This window comes from Hypanus sabinus, chromosome 12 (assembly GCF_030144855.1).
Source record: "Hypanus sabinus isolate sHypSab1 chromosome 12, sHypSab1.hap1, whole genome shotgun sequence".
NCBI classification, from domain to species: domain Eukaryota; kingdom Metazoa; phylum Chordata; class Chondrichthyes; order Myliobatiformes; family Dasyatidae; genus Hypanus; species Hypanus sabinus.
The window spans coordinates 96216878-96236028 of NC_082717.1; the positions used below are offsets into that span (position 1 = coordinate 96216878).

Genomic DNA, 19151 nt, shown 5'->3' on the forward strand with positions numbered 1-19151 from the left:
TTCCAAGGCACGCCAAAAAAAATTCTCTCATTCAGTGCAATGACCCTCTAGCCTCCACGTAAAGATAAAGTTGCCTCCTTGTTTGTTGTGGCCTTGAAGAAGCATACAGAGACTTGGGCTGTAGATGTAAGAGACATTCAGGAAGAAATCTTACGGAAGCATACCTAGAGAGAACCTCTCAGTGGAACTTCCCGGTACAATTTCTCAGTAGAGTTGCCTTCTGTAAGTGCAGCTGTGACATTCTCTTTCATCAAAAATGCAATCCCCTACCTCTTATATTTTCCTCTATCACAGTGGAAACATATAAACTGTGAAACAGTGAACTTCCAGTCTTGCCTAACCTACTCTCATTGGAGTCTCTGTAAAGGTCACAACATCCATGCAGAAAAATTCAGGCTCTAAGTTCATCTGCTTTAGTTACTGAGCATCAGCAGTCTTGAGGTTCTAGTAAGACAGGTTTTAAACTACATTGAGTAAGACACAGTGTACAGGTGCCGGACACCAGACTCCCAAAGTGTACCTTCGTACTGAGCTCTCCCATGAGAAAAGATTATCAGGAAGACAGAGGAAAAGGTTCTAGGATGTGCTTAATACTTCCTTAAGACAGAGTAACATTTGAGTGTCAGTGCAGCATAGTGGTAGCATAACACTTTTACAGTATGGATTTCCACCGATTGCTCGGGTATCCGCCCACATTCCTAACCGGCATGGGTATGATTGGTCATCACAGGCTTGTTGTGCCTGAATGGTTTGTGACTGTGTTGTATCTAAGTTAAAAAATAAATAAATTCCACTGACTACTGGGAATCTTTGGCCCAAAGCTGCTTAAAATGGAGACAGGGCATTCAGTATGTTACTGAGAACCGCAAATACAGTCATCAGGAGCAAACAAACCTTTGCTTAAGCAGCAGAAAGAGTCTCCAAAACTCTTCCATCTCGTAAGCTTCACAAACCATGTGTGAAAGAACTACACGCAAAAAATGTTGGAGGAGCACAGCAGGTTCGGCAGCATCAATGGAGAGGAATAAAGAGCCAAAGTTTCAGGCTCAGACCCTTCATCATGACTTGGGTGTCAGCCCAAAATGTCAGCTCTTTAGTCCCTTTCATTGATGCTGCCTGACCTGCTGTGCTCCTCCAGCACATAGTGTGTGTAACTCTGGATTTCAAGCAACTGTGGAATCTTGTGTGTGAGTGTGAGCTTGCTGTTTTCAAATTGGTCTCATTTGTACCTCAGCATCCATAAAAACAGATAGGAAGCAATTCATCCTCGAATTTGTGTGTCTTCTTAGTAAGAGAATAGTGATTAACTTAAGCATCCATTTCCTGCATTCACCATCGTGGATCTGTTCAAGTTTATTGCCATCTGACTGTACACATAGTACTCAAAAAGTATTCACCTCCCCTTGGAAGTTTTCATGTTTTATTCTTTTACAACATTGAATCACAGTGGACTTAATTTGGCTTTTTTGACACTGATCAACAAAAAAGACACTTCTGTGTCAAAGTGTAAGCAGATCTCTACAAAGTGATCTAAATTAATTACAAATATAAAACACAAAATAATTGATTGCGTAAGTATTCACCCCCCCCCCCCCCCCCACCAAAATGAGACACCAGATCATGACTGGTGCAGCCAATTCATTTTAGAGGTCACATAATTAGGTACGGTGTCCTATCTATTTATAAACCTGTGTGCATTCAAGGTGTTTCAATAGATTGTAGTGAAAAGATTATTGAAAAACACAAGTTGGGAGGTGGATACAAGAAAATTTCCAAGTCACTGAATATCCCTTAGTTAAGTCAGCTAAGTCAGTCATCAAGAAATGGAAGGAATATAGCACGGCTATAAATCTGCCTGGAGCAGGCTGACCTGAAAAAATGAGTGACTGTGCAAGAAGGGGACTAATGAGGGAGGCCACCAAGACACCTATGACAACTCTCTAGAAGTTACAAGCTTCCGTGGTTGAGATGTGAGAGACTGTGCATACGACAACTGTTGCCCGGGTGCTTCACCAGTCGCAGCTTTATGGGAGAATGACAAAGAGAAAAGCCGCTTGGAAAAAAAACCCAACACATGAAGTCAGCTGGAAGAAGGTTCTATGGTCTGGTGAAACCAAAATGGAGCTTTTTGGCCATCGGACTAAACGCTGTGTTTGGCATGAGCACATCATCAAAAACACACCATCCCTCCCGTGAAGCATGGTGGTGGCTGCATCACGCTGTGGGGATGCTACACTGCAGCAGAACCTGGAAGGCTTGTGAAGGTAGAGGGTAAAATGAATGCAGCAAAATACAGGGAAATCTTGGAGGAAAACCTAATGTAGTCTGCAAGAGAACTGTGACTACTAATTCTGACTTGAAGGGGGTGAGTAATTATGGATTCAATTATTTTGTGTTTAATTATTGTAATAAATTTACATCAATTGTAAAAATTTGTTTTCACTTTGACACAAAAGAATCTTTTCTGTTGATTGGTGTAAAATAAAGCCAAATTAAATCCACTGTGATTCAATGTTATAAAACAATAAAACATGAACACTTCCAAGGGCTGTGTGTGTGAGTGAATACTTCATATATACATTGTATATACAACCAAATAAAACACTGTTCCTCTAGACCACGGTGCACCCACACAGCATATCACACACTGCACATAAATCAAAATATTATATTGTAAATAAGTTAATAAAAGACCATATAATTCAAAATGCATGTCGTAAAGCACTGCACAGGTATATATCAGCAGCTTGCTGCCTAGTGATGTGAGCTTGGTGGCAGAGTATTGATTAGTCTCACAGCCTGTGGGAAGAAGCTGTTACTCAATTTGGCAGTCCTAGTGCTGTACTCATTCTATGTTAAATGACAGTTAATGCTCTTTCCCACCATCATTTTTTAAAGAATGCAGTTTGGTGATTTTTTTTGGCACTTGGCTAATATTTGCTTTTCGTATTATCTGTAAGCTATCCAGTATTTGACAATAAAAAAAGAAACTCTGATCCCTCTCTTGTCTGTGTTGGGAAATCCTTGCAGAATCACCCTGAACTTGGTGAATTAATGCATTCCCTGTGTGGGAACTCAGATAATCTGCCAAACCCAGTCTGCTCCAGGTACATCTGGCTCATTCCTAGCTCTCTTCTCTAGATTTCTATCACATATAGTATCACATCAGGAGAAATAGTACCTAATTTTTTTTTTCTTAAAGTGCCAATGAGCTTGAATAAATAATTGGTTGAGAAACCTGTGAAAGCGATGAGAGAAACAGGTGCAACTTGATGCTAATGAGTTTGATGTTGTGGATATTTCAGGTGTGCGAGTGGCTGTACAGCAATGACGGGAGTTTCAGGCGTGAAGACAGTGCCACTGACGAGAATCTAAAGCCATCTGTGCTAGGAACCTATGTTTATAATCTGGTAGAACAGTACATGAAGGTCCCAGTGTCTGATGGTAAGAGATTTCTTTATATCACTCAAGTGACTAGCACAAATTTCACAGTACCTTCCAACACCCTGCTTTAAAATTTGGAACTATAGAACCATGGAACATTACAGCAAAGAAACAGGCCTTCTTGGCTGTGCTGAGCCATTTTTCTGCGTAGCCCACTGACCTGCACCTGGACTATATCCCTCCATACACCTCTAATCCACATACCTGTCCAAGCTTTTCTTAAAAGTTAAAAGCGAGCCTGCATTTACCACTTCATCTGGCAGCTCATTCCATACTGCCACCACTCTGTGTGAAGAAGCCCCCCCATGTTCCCTTTAAACTTTTCCCCCTTCACCCTTAACCCATGTCCTCTTTTTTTTCTCCCCTAACCACAGTGGAAAAAGCCTGCTTGCATTCACTCTATCTATACCCATCATAATTTTATATACCTCTATCAAATCTCCCCTCATTCTTCTACGCTCCAGGGAATAAAGTCCAAATGTATTCAAATTTTCTCTGTAACTCAGTTTATCAAGTCCCAGTAACATCCTTGTAAAGCTTCTCTGCACTCTTTCAACCTTATTAATATCCTTCCTGTAATTCAGAGACCAAAACCGCACACAGTACTCCAAATTTGGCCTCACCAATGCCTTATACAACCTCACCATAACATTCTAACTGGGAATTCTGGGAATTTTGTATCTGTATTCCCAGATCCCTCTGTTCTACTGCACTCCTCAGTGTCCTACCATTTACCTTGTATGTTCTACTTTAGTTTTTCCTTCCAAAGTGCAATACCTCACACTTGTCTGCATTAAACTCCATCTGCCATTTTCAGCCCATTTTTCCGGCTGGTCCAAATCCCTCTGCAAGCTTTGAATACCTTCCTCACTGTCCACTACACCTCCAGTCTTTGTATCATCAGCAAATTTGCTGATCCAATTTACCACATTATCATCCAGATCATTGATATAGATGACAAATAACAATGGACCCAGCACTGATCCCTGTCGCACACCACCAGTCACAGGTCTCCACTCAGAGAAGCAATCCTCCACGACCACTCTCTGACTTCTCCCATTGAGCCAATCTCCAATCCAATTTACTACCTCACCATGTATACCTAGCAACTGAATCTTCCTAACCAACCTCCCATGCAGGACCTTGTCAAAGGCCTTACTGAAGTTCATGTAGACAACATCCACTGCCTTCCCTTCATTCACCTTCCTGGTAACGTCCTCGAAAAACTCTGATAGATTGGTTAAACATGACCTACCATGCACAAAGCTGTGTTGACTCTCCCTAATAAGTTCCTGTCTATCTAAATACTTGTAGATCCTACCTCTTAGTACTCCTTCCAATAATTTACCTATTACTGACATCAAGCTGGCTGGCCTAAATTTTCCCAGATCACTTTTAGAGCCATTTTTTTAAGCAACGGAACAACATGAGCTATCCTCCAATCCTCCGGCACCTCACCCGTAGTTACCGACATTTTAAATATATCTGCCAGAGCCCCTGTAATTTCAACACTAGTCTCCTTCAAGGTCCGAGGGAATACCCTGTCAGGTCCTGGGGATTTAACTACTCTGATTTGCCTCAAGATAGCAAGCACCTCCTCCTCTTCAATCTGTGTAGATTCTGTGACCTCACTACTTGTTTGCCTTATTTCCATAGACTCCATGCCAGTTTCCTTAGTAAATACAGATGCAAAAAAACCATTTAAGATCTGCCCCATTTCTTTTGGTTCCATACATAGACATCCACTCTGATCTTCAAGAGGACCAATTTTATCCCTTACTGTCCTTTTGCTCTTAATATACCTGTAGAAGCTCTTTGAATTATCCTTCACCTTGACTGCCAGAGCTACCTCATGTCTTCTTTTAGCTCTTCTGATTTCTTTCTTAAGTTATTTTTTGCACTTTTTATACTCCCCAAATACCTTATTTGCTCCATTTCCTATACATGTCATACATCTCTCTCTTCTTTATCAGAGTTCCAATATTCTTAGAGAATCAAGGTTCCTTATTTTTATTAACTTTGACTTTAATCCTGACAAGAACATACAAACTCTGCACTCTCAAAATTTCTTTGATGGCCTCTCACTTACCAACGACATCCTTGCCAGAGAACAACCTATCCCAATCCACACTTTTTAGATCCTTTCTCATTTCTTCAATTTTGGCCCTTTTCCGGTTTAGAACCTCACCCAAGGACCAGATCTATCTTTAGCCATGATCAAGTTGAAACCAATGGTGTTATGATCACTGGAACCAAAATGTTCCCCTACACACACTTCTGTCACCTGTCCTAACTTATTTCCTAATAGGAGATCTAATATTGCATCCTCTCTAGTTGGTGTCTCTATATATAGATTTAGAAAACTTTCCTGAACACATTTTACAAACTCTAACCCGTCTAGACCTTTAACAATATGGGAGTCCCAGTTAATATGCGGAAAATTAACAGCCCCTACTAAGTCAAGTCAAGTCACTTTTCTTGTCATTTCAACCATAACTGCCGGTACAGTACATAGTAAAAATGAGACATTGTTTTTCAGGACCATGGTGTAACATGACACAGTACAAAAACTAGACTGAACTATGTAAAAAAAACACACACAGAGAAAGCTACACTAGACTACAGACCTACACAGGACTGCGTAAAGTGCACAAAAACAGTGCAGGCATTACAATAAAGAATAAACTGGACAATAGGGCAAGGTGTCAGTCCAGGCTTTGGGTATTGAGTCTGATAGCTTGGGAGAAGAAACTGTTACATAGTCACAATTTTATGTTTCCAGCAGTTGTCTGCTATCTCTCTGCAGATTTGTTTGTCCAATTCTTGCAGACTATTGGATGGTCTATAATAAAACACCATTAATATGGTTGTACCTTTCCTGTTTCTCAGCTCCACCCATATATCCTCGGTAGACAAGCCCTCTAATCTGTCCTGCCTGAGCACTGCTGTAACATTTTCCCTGACAATGCCACCTCCTCCCCCACCCTTATCCCTTTGCCTCTATCATGTCTGAAGCATCGGAACCCTGGAATATTAAGCTGCCAGTCCTACCCCTCCTGTAGGCAAGTTTCACTAATGGCTACAATGTCATAATTCCACGTGCCAATCCACACCCTCAGCTTGTCAGCCTTCCCCATAATATTCCTCGCATTGAAATAGACACACCTCAGAAAATTATACACACAACCCTTCTATTTGTGACTTTGCATGAAACTTTAACATCATTTATTTTCACCCCCGCTCCACTATTTACTCTGGCACTCTGGTTCCCAAACCCCTGCAAATCTAGTTTAACTCCCCCCCCCCCCCCCCCCCCAAATAGCACTAACAAACATCTCTGCAAGGATGTTGGTACCACTGTAGTTCAGGTGTAACCCGTCTCTCTTGTACAGGTCCCACCTGTCCCAGAAGAGGTCCCAATGATCCTGAAATCTGAAACACTGCCTCCTACACCAGTTCCTCAGCCATGTGTTCGTCCTCCAGAGCATCCTATTCTTACCCTCACTGTACGTGGCACAGGTAGCAATCCTGAGATTGCCACCCTTGAGGTCCTGCTCTTAATCTTGCTACCAAGCTCTCTATACTCAATGTTAGGACTTCCTCACTCTTTGTGTGGAAATGTGTAGAAACCTTTATCGGAGTTTATTGGACGTCAAGGTGCACAGTCATTTTGAGAAAGCTATGTGTTGTTGAGTGCTTCTACGGTTACTTTTTCTGATGTATTTTTATTTTATTTCTTATTAAATATGTGAAATGTTAAATCTCTTTTCCTTTGATGATTGTGAAAACATGAGGACATGTTTCACTATTTAGTTTAATTATTATTGTCTACTTGTATATGTGAAATTTATGTAAAATTCAATAAAAATATTGTTTAAAAAAAGAAGTGGAGATGGAATATAGTGTAGTGTATGGCCATGCACTTTGGTAGAAGGGATAATGGCATAGACTATTTTCTAAATGGGGAGAAAACTCAGAAATCAGAGAAAAAGGAGACTTGAGTCCTCATGCAGGATTCCCTAAAGGTTAACTCGTAGGTTCCATCAGTGGCGAGGAAGGCAAATACAACGTTAGCATTCACTTCGAAAGGACGAGAATATAAAATCAAGAATATATGTTGAGGCTTTTTAAGACGTTAGTCAGAAGCACTTGGAGTATTTTGAGCAGTATAGGCTCCTTACCTGACAAAAGATTACTGACATTGGAAGGATTCTAGAGGAGGTTTACGCGAATGATTCTAAGAATGAAAGGGTTAATGTATTGAGGAGTGTTTGATGGCTCCAGGCCTGTACTCACTGGAGTTTATAAGAGTGAGGGGTTATCTAATTTAAACGTGTCCCGGTGTGGCCTTTGATATATTGGTGAGACCCGACGCAGATTGGGAGAACACCTATGCTCGGTCCACCAGAAAAAGCAGGATCTCCCAGTGGCCACACATTTTAATTCCACGTCCCATTCCCATTTTGATATGTCTATCCATGGCCTCCTCTATTGTCAAAATGAATCCAAACTCAGGTTGGAGGAACAACACCTTATATACCGGCTGGGTAGCCTCCAACCTGATGGGATGAACATTGACTTCTCTAACTTCCATTAATGTCCCTCCTCCCCTTCTTACCCCATCCCTGACATATTTAGTTGTTTGCCTGTTCTCCATCTCCCTCTGGTGCTCCCCACCTCCTTTCTTTCTCCTGAGGCCTCCCGTCCCATGATCTTTTCCCTTCTCCAGCTCTGTATCACTTTCGCCAATCACCTTTCCAGCTCTTAGCTTCATCCCACCCCCTCCGGTCTTCTCCTATAATTTCGCATTTCCCCCTCCCCCCACTGCTTTCAAACCTCTTACTATCTTTCCTTTTGGTTAGTCCTGACGAAGGGTCTCAGCCCGAAACGTTGACAGCGCTTCTCCCTATAGATGCTGCCTGGCCTGCTGTGTTCCACCAGCATTTTGTATGTGTTGTTGTTTGAATTTCCAGCATCTGCAGATTTCCTCGTGTTTGCTCTCTGAATATTATAAGGATGGATGTAGAGAGTGTGTTTCCCAAGGTGGGGGAGTCTTCAGATAGAATGGATGTAGAGAGGATGTTTTCCAAGGTGGGGGAGCCTTAAGACAAGAATGCACAGTCTCAGAATAGAGGAGTGTCCATCTAGAACAGAAATGAGGAATTTTTTAGCCAGAGTATGGTGATTGTATGGAATTCATTGCAATAGGCAGCTTTGGAGGTCAAGTGATCGGACATATTAAAAGCAGTGGTTGGTATGTTAAAGGTTACAGGAAGAAGGCAGAATAATGGGGCTGAGAGGTCTAATTGTGCTTCTCTGTCTTGTAGTACTCATTGACACATTACTATTTGTGGGGATTTGTTGTGCAGAACATCTTTTTTATACTTTCTACATTACAGTCATAAGTACTCTTCAAAAGTAATGTGTTAATTATTAGGTAGATGTGGATGTCCTGAGTTTGTGAAATGTGCAATCTGTTCTTCCTCATGTGAGAAATCACCTGTGCTCACCACTACCTCCTACCTACCTTCCAATTATAACTTGAATTAATAGAACATAATCTTCTGAGCATGATGTTGTGCCAACATCTTCAGTCTCAAGCTTTCTTGACAGATAGCCCTCCATTGTTTTTATTTCTATGTGCATATCTGACAGACTTTTAAAGTCCAAAATGTATCTGCTTCTACCACGACCCCTGTCAGTGTGTTCCATGCATCCACCACTCTGTTTTAACAAAAAGAAAACCTTCTTGTGATTCCCCCTAAACTCTACTCCAATCATCTTAAAATTATGACCCCTTGTATTAGTCATTTCTGCCCTGTTAATATGGTGCTGGGTGTCCACCCATGCTGTCAGTACCTCTAATCTCACAGAGATCTATCAAGTCACCTCTCATCTTCCTTTGGGGCAGATAGAAAAGCCCCAGCTTCCTTAACCTAATATTGCAGGATTGTAGAAATTCTGAGCTATCAGAATGGTACGTAAAATTTGCGAGACTGGACTTGTCTGAAACCCAAGACTGGCTGAATCTGGATGGTGCAATAAAGTTCTCCATTTCGTGGAGAATATACTTAATCTCCATTGGCTCTGTTTTCTTGATGACCAGGGGAAAAGGACAGTTACCTGCCGGACTGGTTTGAGGCCCAGCTTGTTGCTCGAATGATTCTCCTTGCTGCTGACGTTGAAGAGCATCATTGTGCTGAAGGGTAATGTCTGTTGTTCCATACATATATGTTCTATTATTTTGAGTGCAAATCAAAAGTAAAACTTGTTTCTGCCCTATGTGGGTTATAATTGGTGAGTTGGAGTGAGTGTGAAGAGGTAATGCTGGAATTAACTATCACATTACATTGCCTGAAATTTTCTTAGTGACACATTCTGAAATTAGTCTTTCAGCATTTTTGTATTTTTTTCATTGAATATAGAATACCCTAGCACATTACAGGCCCTTCAGCCATAATGTTTTGAGGACCTTTTAATCTACTTTAAGATCAACCTAACCCTTCCTTCCTTTATAACCCTCCAATTTTTGTTTTATCATCCATGTGCCGATCTAAAATTTCTTATTGCTCGTAATATATTTGTTTCCATTTTTGTGTTAAAAAAAACAAAATTATCTTTGACATTCCACCCCCATACTTTCCTTCAATCACCTTAAAATTATTCCCCTTTGTATTAACTGTTTATACTCTCGGAAAAAAATCTCTGGCTGTCTTCTCTATCTTTGCCTCTAATCATTTTGTATACCTCTATCAAGTCATCTCTTATCCTCCTTCACTTGAAGGAGAGAATCCCTAGCCCGCTCAATCTATCTTTATACACCATGCCCTCCAATTCAGGCAGCATCCTGGTAAATCTCGATGTTTATTGCTTATTTATTTATTGTTATTATTATTATTATTATTATTATTAATTCTTTTTGTATTTTCCCACTTTTTTTGTCTTTTGCACACTGACTGACCACCATGCTGGTGCGGTCTTTCATTGATTCTATTGTGGTTATTAAATTTAAGTGATTTTAAGCAAAAGTAGTTAAGCAAGATGGCACTGCATTCAAACGCAGCAGCTGCTCGGGGGGGGGGGGGGGGCCGCAGCAACAACCAAAGGTGTACTTTCCTTTTCAAACATGTTTTTTATGACCGTAAGACTATACTGGACTCCAAGAACTACAGATACTTGCAAGTCTACTGCACCAGTGATTTGCTTGTTGTTTGGAGCAGCCGGCTGAGGTATCAAGGAGCAGGCAGATGTGTCAGAGAAGGAGAAGCTGGTGGTTTGGCCAGTCAGTGTTCAGAGGCATACAGAGGCATCAGAATTGGTGCATGAAACAGTATGCAGTGTAACCGTGAGTGACTGTCTTGGATGATTCTCTTGTGACTGCAAAACTCTGTTGGACATTGATAATGTAAGATGCTGCAGACCTGTTTCCCTTGTTTGGTGGAAAGACAGGTGACGAGGCAGCAGCGTGGCCTTGATTGTAGTGAAGACTAGGCCTCTGGCTGCAGGCTTGCCTGCTGCTGCAGTCCAGGTGAGAAGACACCGGAGGCAGTGTAGTGCTGTGTTTGTGCTTGGTTGGGGGCTGGCCTCTCCTATTGGTGCTGCTGTCCAGTGTTCAACCAGTGGAATGTAAGGCTGGATTGCTGAGATCTGTACATAAATTTGTGTAAGGTCATAGTGAGTTTTGCTAAGGGTTTGTGGAAGTTGACGAAGATGATGTTGAAGAGGTTTTGGCATCCCATGACCAAAAACTGAGAGATGAAGAGCTGATGAAGAAGAAAGGATAACAATTGAAACCGAATGTAGTAGCGAAAGTGAAGACGTCCAGGGACTGAATGTGAAGCAATTGCGTGAGATTTTCGCTGCGATTGACAACACTGCAATGATTGCAGAAAAGTATGACTTTAATTTTGAAAGAGTACGTAGGTTTAGGGCATATTTGCAGGATGGTTTGCTTACAAAGAACTGTACAATAGAAAAATGCACGAGGCTAAGCAGTCAAGCATACTGTCGTTTTTCAAGCCTTCCAGCAGACGACGAAACTCAACCTTCGACATTGAGGCAGGCAGACATAGAAGAAGGTGACCTGCCTGCCCTGATGGAAACAGACGACGATGAGATGACACCCCAGTCTCCTCTACTTCCCACCACCCCAACCTCCAATGACTCAGCCTAACACACCATCATATTCCAATAAGTGAAACTACACTGGGTGTACATTATTTCTACTTTATATAGGTTGTGTATTTTTATGTGTTATTTGGTATAGACACACAGACATACTTTATTGATCCCGAGGGAAATTGGGCTTCGTTACAGTCGCACCAACCAAGAATAGTGAAGAAATATAGCAATATAAAACCATAAATAATTAAACAATAGTAAGTAAATACTGCCAAGTGGAAATTAGTCCAGGACCAGCCTGTTGGCTCAGGGTGTCTGACACTCCGAGGGAGGAGTTGTAAAGTTTGATGGCCTCAGGCAGGAATGACTTCCTATGACGCTCAGTGTTGCATCTCGGTAGAATGTGTCTCTGGCTGAATGTACTCCTGTGCCTAACCAGTACATTATGGAGTGGATGGGAGACATTGTCCAAGATGGCATGCAACTTGGACAGCATCCTCTTTTCAGACACCACCGTCAGAGAGTCCATTTCCACCCCCACAATATCACTGGCCTTACAAATGAGTTTGTTGATTCTGTTGGTGTCTGCTACCCTCAGCCTGCTGCCCCAGCACACAACAGCAAAGATGATAGGATTGGCCACCACAGAAAGCTTTATAGGTTAAAGGTTACTGGAAAGAGTGCTTCTGCCAGGAGCGCTTGTGCTGTGTGTTTTTGCCGCGAGTGCTGCTGAGAGCACTTGCGTGAGATTTTTGCTGTGGTGGACAGTGCTGCAATAATTGTAAAGTATTCCTACATTATACAGGCTGTGTATTTATCAGATCATTCCTGCTTTTATGATATGTTACTGTTATTTTAGGTTTATGTGTTATTTGGCATGATTTGGTAGGTTTTTTTTGGGTCTGCGAACACTCACAAATTTTTCCCATATAAGCAAATGGTAATTGCTTCTTCACTTTATGACATTCTGGCTTACGAACTGTTTCATAGGAATGCTGTACCTATGAATAGCGGGGGAAGCCTGTAATAGGGAGAAACCTGGGAACTATAGACTGGTGAGTCTTACGTTGGTGGTCTGCAGACTACTGGAAAGGATTCTTAAGATAGGATCTATGAGCATTTGGAGAAGTACAGTCTACTCTTGGATAGTCAACATGGCTTTGTGAAGGGAAGATCATGCCTTATGAGCCTGATTGAGTTTTTTGAAGAGGGAGACTCTTGGTGGCACTAAATGTAGGTCGCATTTTTGGCTCTGCTCGGATCCTTTTTCAGTGTCCTATTCTCCCCTTTATTATATATATCAAAGTGTCTTTAACATCTTTATATGTGTGAAATTTGATGTTTAATTGATGGAGCAAACACGAGGAAATCTGCAGATGCTAGAAAGATAAACTATAGTTTATCTTTCCTTTTAGTTAGTCCTGATGAAGGGTCTCTACCCAAAACATTGACAGTGCTTCTCATTATAGATGCTGCCTGGCCTGTTGCGTTCCACCAGCATTTTGTGTGTGTTGTTTTAATTGACAGAAATGACTTCCAGAACAAGAAAGGCATTAGCCGAAGGCAAAGAAACCGGTAATGGAAACGGAGAGAAAGACCAACTAACACAGCCCGAACTTACTTTACAAGTTATTTCTAACTTACTGGATAAAAGATTCGCTGTATTGGATGAAAAACTGGGTGGAAAACTTGATAAAAGATTCGCTGCATTGGAGATAATGCTGAAGGAGAATAAAGGCAAATTGACAGCACTCGAAGAAGAGAACACAATACAACGTCAGCAAATTACCAAGCTTACTGAAGCTGGGAAACAAAGGGATTCCAGAATGAACTCTTTTGAAAAGAAATTAAATTTGACTACTCACACACTGGAGCAGTATAAAGCTAAGGTTATCGATTTTGAGAGTCGCAGTTGCAGACAGAATTTGCTAATAGTAGGTCTCAATGAAGATGTCGAGAGTGGGGACCGTACTGAATTTTTCTCTAAATTCTTAATGAATGTTTTCAGATTGGAGGTTTTTAATTCACCTCCGATACTTGATAGAGCGCACAGATTGTTAAAATCTAAAACACCGAAAGAGTTAAAACCACGTCACGTTATTCTGCGGTTTCACTATGTGTGTACGAAGGAGCGCTTAATTTGAATTGCTTCTCGTAAAGGAGATACTGAATATCAGAATCTAAAGTTTTATTTGGTTCAAGATTATTGCCCCGAGGTAATGCAAGAAAGAGTGCGTTTTAAAGAAGTCATGTCGCAATGTTATCAAAGGAATCTTTGACCGGCTATGCTGGATCCTGCCCATGTAAGAGTGGTCTTACCCGATAAATTGTTTAAATGGTTCAAATCAGTGGAAGATGCAAAACAATTTCTCGAAGAGAGCTTGGATGTTTAATCAATTTTCCGTTTGTATATATCTGTATATATTGGGTTTGTTAGTTAATAATTAGCTTATAGAGTTGGACATTTTAAGTTCGTGAAACCATGTCCTTAGGCTGATGTTTTGGATATTTTGATTGGGCTCATGTCTGTTTTATGTTAAAGATTTCTTCCTTTTCCTTTATTATTTTACTCTTTTATTTTTAATTGTTCATTTTAGAAAATTATTAAGACTTTTATATGTTGATTAATTACTATGAAGAATGTACTCTGTTTTATTTTTAAGACCTTGTTTTTTAAAATGGTCTACAAAGGTTTTTTTTCACTTAGTCTGTGTTTGGCATTCTTTTCATAATATTTTGGCTTTGGGGAGTTTTCATTCTCTTAAAATTTGGAGACTTGCCATCAAGAGAGATGGGGGTTGGGTGGGTCTTGGATAGCTTCCTGGCTGCCTATTTGCCAGGTTTCTTGGCTTTGGGGAGGGGTGAGGTTTTCTGTTACTCTAGTTTTTTTCATTTGGGCTGCCTTGGAACTACAAAAATGTCTCTATTGTAGTAACTAGCGGTTCCTCTTTAAACTTTTTTCCTCTTCCAGGTTCATGAGTTTTCTATGCAACTTGGTTAACCCTTTACGTACCATATGGTTTATTTAAGGAAAATGGATAAGATTATTAATTTTGTTTCATGGAACACAAGTGGTTTGAATCCTCCAATTAAGTGGAAGAAGATTTTTAAGGTTTTTCATACATTAAATGCTCAGATTATATTTGCGCAGGAGACTCGTGAGGAAGGAGGATAATCAGTGTTTTTTTAAGGTTTTGGAAAGGGCAACAGTTTCATATGATGTAAATTGACCCTTTCTGAATCCTTTTTTCAGTAATTTTTTTATGTATAGAGGAACGGACTTAATGACAAAATATAATTTTAACCAATGATTTATGGCAGTCCAATCTTTGTTTTTTTTAAGTTAGTTTGTTTTAGTTTGGGGTTTTTTCCTCTTTTTTTGTAATTATAATTATCTTTTGCATGGTTAATTACTAAGAGATTGGGAGGTTAGACTCCATTTGTTACTTGGATACGTGTTTCTACATGTTAACCGTTATTAAGGTATTCCTGATCTCTGTGTATTAGTATTAATATTGTTTATTGGAAACTTAATAAAAAGATTGAAAAAGAAAGAAAAGAGTTTTTTGAAGAGGTAACAAAAAAAATTGATGAGGGTAGGGCAGTGGATGTGGTCTAAATGGATTTAGCAAGGCATTTGATAAGGTCCCTCATGAGAGACTCATCCAGAAAGTCATGAGGCATGGGATAAGTGGAACCTTGGCTGTTTGGATAAAAAAATTGGTTTAAAGGAAGAAAGCAGAGGGTAGTTGTGGAAGGAAAATATTCTGCTTGGAGGTCGGTGACCAGTGGAGTGCCACAGGGATCTGTCCTGGGACCCATGCTATTTGTGATTTTTATAAATGACCTGGATGTAGAGGCGGAAGGATGGGTGAGTAAGTTTGCGGATGACACGAAGATTGGAGGAGTTGTGTATGGAGCTGCAGGTTGTCGAAGGTTAAAAGAGGAAATAGGCAGGCTGCAGAGTTGGGCAGAAAAATGGTAGATGGAGTTCAATCCGGATAAGTGTGAGGTGATGCATTTTGGAAGTACAAACCAGAAGACTGAGTACGTGATTAATGGTCAGTTACTTAAGAGTATGGATGAACAAAGGGACCTTGGGGTTCAAATCCATACATCTCTCAAGGTTGCTGCGCAGGTTGATAGGGTAGTTAAGAAGGCCTATGGGATGCTAGGCTTCATTAACAGGGGGATTGAGTTCAAGAGTAGAGAGGTCATGTTGCAACTCTACAAATCTCTGGTGAGACCACACTTAGAGTATTGTGTTCAATTCTGGTCACCTCATTATAGGAAGGATGTGGAAGCTATGGAGAGGGTGCAGAGGAGATTTACCAGGATGTTGCCTGGTTTGGAGAACAAGTCATAGCAGAGCTGGGACTTTCCTCTTTGGAGCATAGAAGAATGAGAGGGGACTTGATAGAGGTCTACAAGATTATGAGAGGCATAGATAGGGTGGATAGTCAGTACCTGTTTCCCAGGGCACCAATAGCAAACACCAGAGGGCATATGTACAAAATTAAGGGAGGGAAGTTTAGGGGAGACATCAGGGTTAAGTTTTTTACACAGAGCATTGTGAGTGCCTGGACTGACTTGCCAGGGATGGTGGTGGAGGCTAAAACATTAGGGGTATTTAAGAGCCTCTTGGACAGGCACATGGATGAAAGAAAAATAGAGGGCTATGGGGTAGTGTGGGTTTAGTACTTTTTTTTAAGGATTATATGGGTCGGCACAACATGGAGGGCTGAAGGGCCTGTGCTGTGCTGTAGTGTTCTCTGGTTCTAACTGCACCTTCAATTGAATATCCTCGGGCTGCACTTGCCAGTGAGTGAACCAGCCAGCACCAGACCACATTGTCGCTGGTCTTCTAGGACCGAAGTGCTTCAAAATTAAAAACCTGTCATTTGTTCAAGTTTAAAAATGTTTCCTCTCCAAATGCTTCTGCTAATGCTTTTTCTTTTTAAATTTAGTGCTATATACGCTCGGGATCAGAATGCCTTGGCTTGTTTCTTACAACCCCTTCTGGATACCTTAGCCAAATTGAATGCTCATGCTTACCTACCTTTACTGAAAGCAGACAAGAGCTTGCAACTATTGCTGAAATTGTTGGAGATGTCCGTACCAAAGCACAATACAACAACATCAGAAGGTTAGTTACCCATTAAAATACAGAATTTGAGATGCAGATTTGAGATAGTTTGTAGATTCTCCCTCTTGTCTGTCTGTCTCCCCCACCCCATCTCTCCCTCTCTTCGGTGTCTCCCTCCTCTCTGTTCCCCCACTGTTGACCCCCCTCTGTCACCCCCCGCCACCCCCCCTGTCATCGCCCCGCCACCCTTCTCTGTCGTCGTCGTCCCTGTTGTCCCCCCCCGCCATCTCCCCTTGTCTGCACCCCCCATCTGTTCCCCCGTCCATCCGTCCAGCCCCTGGTGCCCCCTCTGTCTGGTTTCTGCCCCCCCCCAGTCTCTGTCTCTTCCCTCCCCTCCCTCTTCAGAACTGTTGTGTCAGAGGAGTGATACTGGAGGGAGGCTGGGAATGAACATTTGACCAATTTGTCACGGTTTCACATAAAGCGTAAAGAATTTACCGAGTTCATTGGGGAAGACAAAGCACTAACAGTACCACTAGCAGCCAACACTGACTGTTCCCCGAGCTCTCGGTTTTGTTCCCAAGAAGTTTCATGTATATTTGACCTGCAACGGAGACCTGAAACTGGCTGGGATGCCTGAAGTGCAGTATGGTGGATAAATCCCTTGGGCCTGACTGAGTGCACTCTCGGACTTTGTGGGAGGCTAGAAATGAGTTTGTGGGGATATTTCCTTTGTCATTAGTCACTGGTGAAATTCCTAAAGATGGGGATGTGGAGAATGTTGTTCCATTGTTTAAAACAAGAAGCAAGGACAAACCAGGGAACAGCAGGCTGGTCAATCTGACATTGTTACTTTCGATTTGGTTGGCTGCTCTGATATTAATGATGAAAATCAGCAAATATTCTTGTTTTAGCCTGTAATAGCTGAGAGCCACAATTGCATCTAAGGTGTGTACAGTCAGTAATGATGTTCTAATGAGATTAGACAATCTATCACTGCTCAAAACTGATGGAAGTACATCGACTGTTCGTTTAAGCCGTCAGCAGAAGTGGGGTCACCACACTGGATTAATGGTGTATTTAAAAAAACATGGTTTTCGACTCCCAATACCAACTATCTTGCTGGCAAACATACATTCTCTGGTAAATAAAATTGACTACCTCAGAGGTAGACTGGTGATTCTTGGTTAACCCTTGTGTGCCGGACCGAACAATTTGAACAGACAGGTTCACTATACACTGCCAAGATAGGTCTGTTGAATCTCTCAAAAGCAGAGGTAGAGGTGCGTGCTTCATGATTAATTCCTCATGGTGCACAAACGTCGCTGTGCTTTCCCAATTCAGTTCCCTGGATCTGGAATACTTCATGATCAAGTGTCGTCTATTTTCCCTGCCTCAGATTTCAGTGATTATTTTGGTAGCGACATACATTCCACCTCAGAACAGGCTCTGGACAATCCGAGCGATGTAACTAACAGGCACGAAACCACAGATCCTGATGCCTTCCCCATCATTTTGGGGGACTTCAACCAGGCCAGCTTGAAAAAGTCATGAAATAATTGTAAATCTCTTGTAGTACCAGAGGAAACAACACACAGGACCATTGCTACACCACCACCAAGAGAGCCTATTGTGCTATTCCACGTCCTCACTTCAGGAAGTTTGCTCACCTGGCTGTACTTCTTCCTGAGTGTAGGCAGAGACTGAAGACTGCAGCACCAGTAGTGAGAACCAAGAAGGTATGGACTAGGGAGGCATAGGAGCGCTTACAGGACTGCTTTGAATCGGTGGTCAGGACTGTATTCAGAGATTCATCTTCAAGTCTGGATGAGTATGCTACGGTTATTACCGACTTCATTAAAACCTGTGGGGTTGAGTGTGTGCTTACAAAGTCTTACTGTACATTCCCAAACCATGAATGAACCAAGAGGTTTGAAGTTTCCTAACGGCTAGATCTTTGGGACTTAGTCTGGCGACCCTGGTCTGTACAAGAAAACCCCATGTATGACTTGTGGAGGGCTATTTCAAGAGTTAAGAAACAATTCCGAGAGAGGCTAGAGGCAACGTTGGAGGGTTTGCATGTCATTACATCCTACAAAGAAACCCCCACATCATGAATGGAAGTGATGTTTCACTTCCAGATGAGCTCAACGTCTTCTATGCCCACTTGCATGGGAGAATAAAAACACAGCTATGAGGATCTCTGGAGCATCCAGTGATCCTGTGAACTCTATCTCAAAGGCCAACGCCAGGCTGTCTTTCCTTGCAAGGTGGCAGGCCCTAATGGAAAACTTCTGCCAGCCAGCTGGTGGGGGTATTCAAAAACATTTTCAATCTCACAATCGGAAGTTCCCACCTGCTTCAAAAGGGCAACAATTGTATCAACAATTATAGGTTGTTCATCGCTAGAATCAACTTCTGTCTCAGTAAGGACCTGAATCCTCTGCAATTCGCCTATTGCCACAACAGGTCTATGGCAGACATGATTTCAATGGCTCTC

General features: G+C 41.6%; 1 protein-coding gene across 3 annotated transcripts in view; it reads left to right on the top strand.

The window, feature by feature from the left end:
• tarbp1 (TAR (HIV-1) RNA binding protein 1) overlaps positions 1 to 19151 on the top strand; it is a 379243-nt gene that overhangs the window by 82656 nt on the left and 277436 nt on the right. For all 3 annotated transcript variants that reach the window (XM_059986503.1, XM_059986502.1, XM_059986501.1), the window contains exons 10-12: positions 3306 to 3444; positions 9551 to 9650; positions 16533 to 16711. In XM_059986503.1, the coding sequence (XP_059842486.1) occupies positions 3306 to 3444; positions 9551 to 9650; positions 16533 to 16711 (418 nt within the window). The remainder of the gene's footprint in view (positions 1 to 3305; positions 3445 to 9550; positions 9651 to 16532; positions 16712 to 19151) is intronic.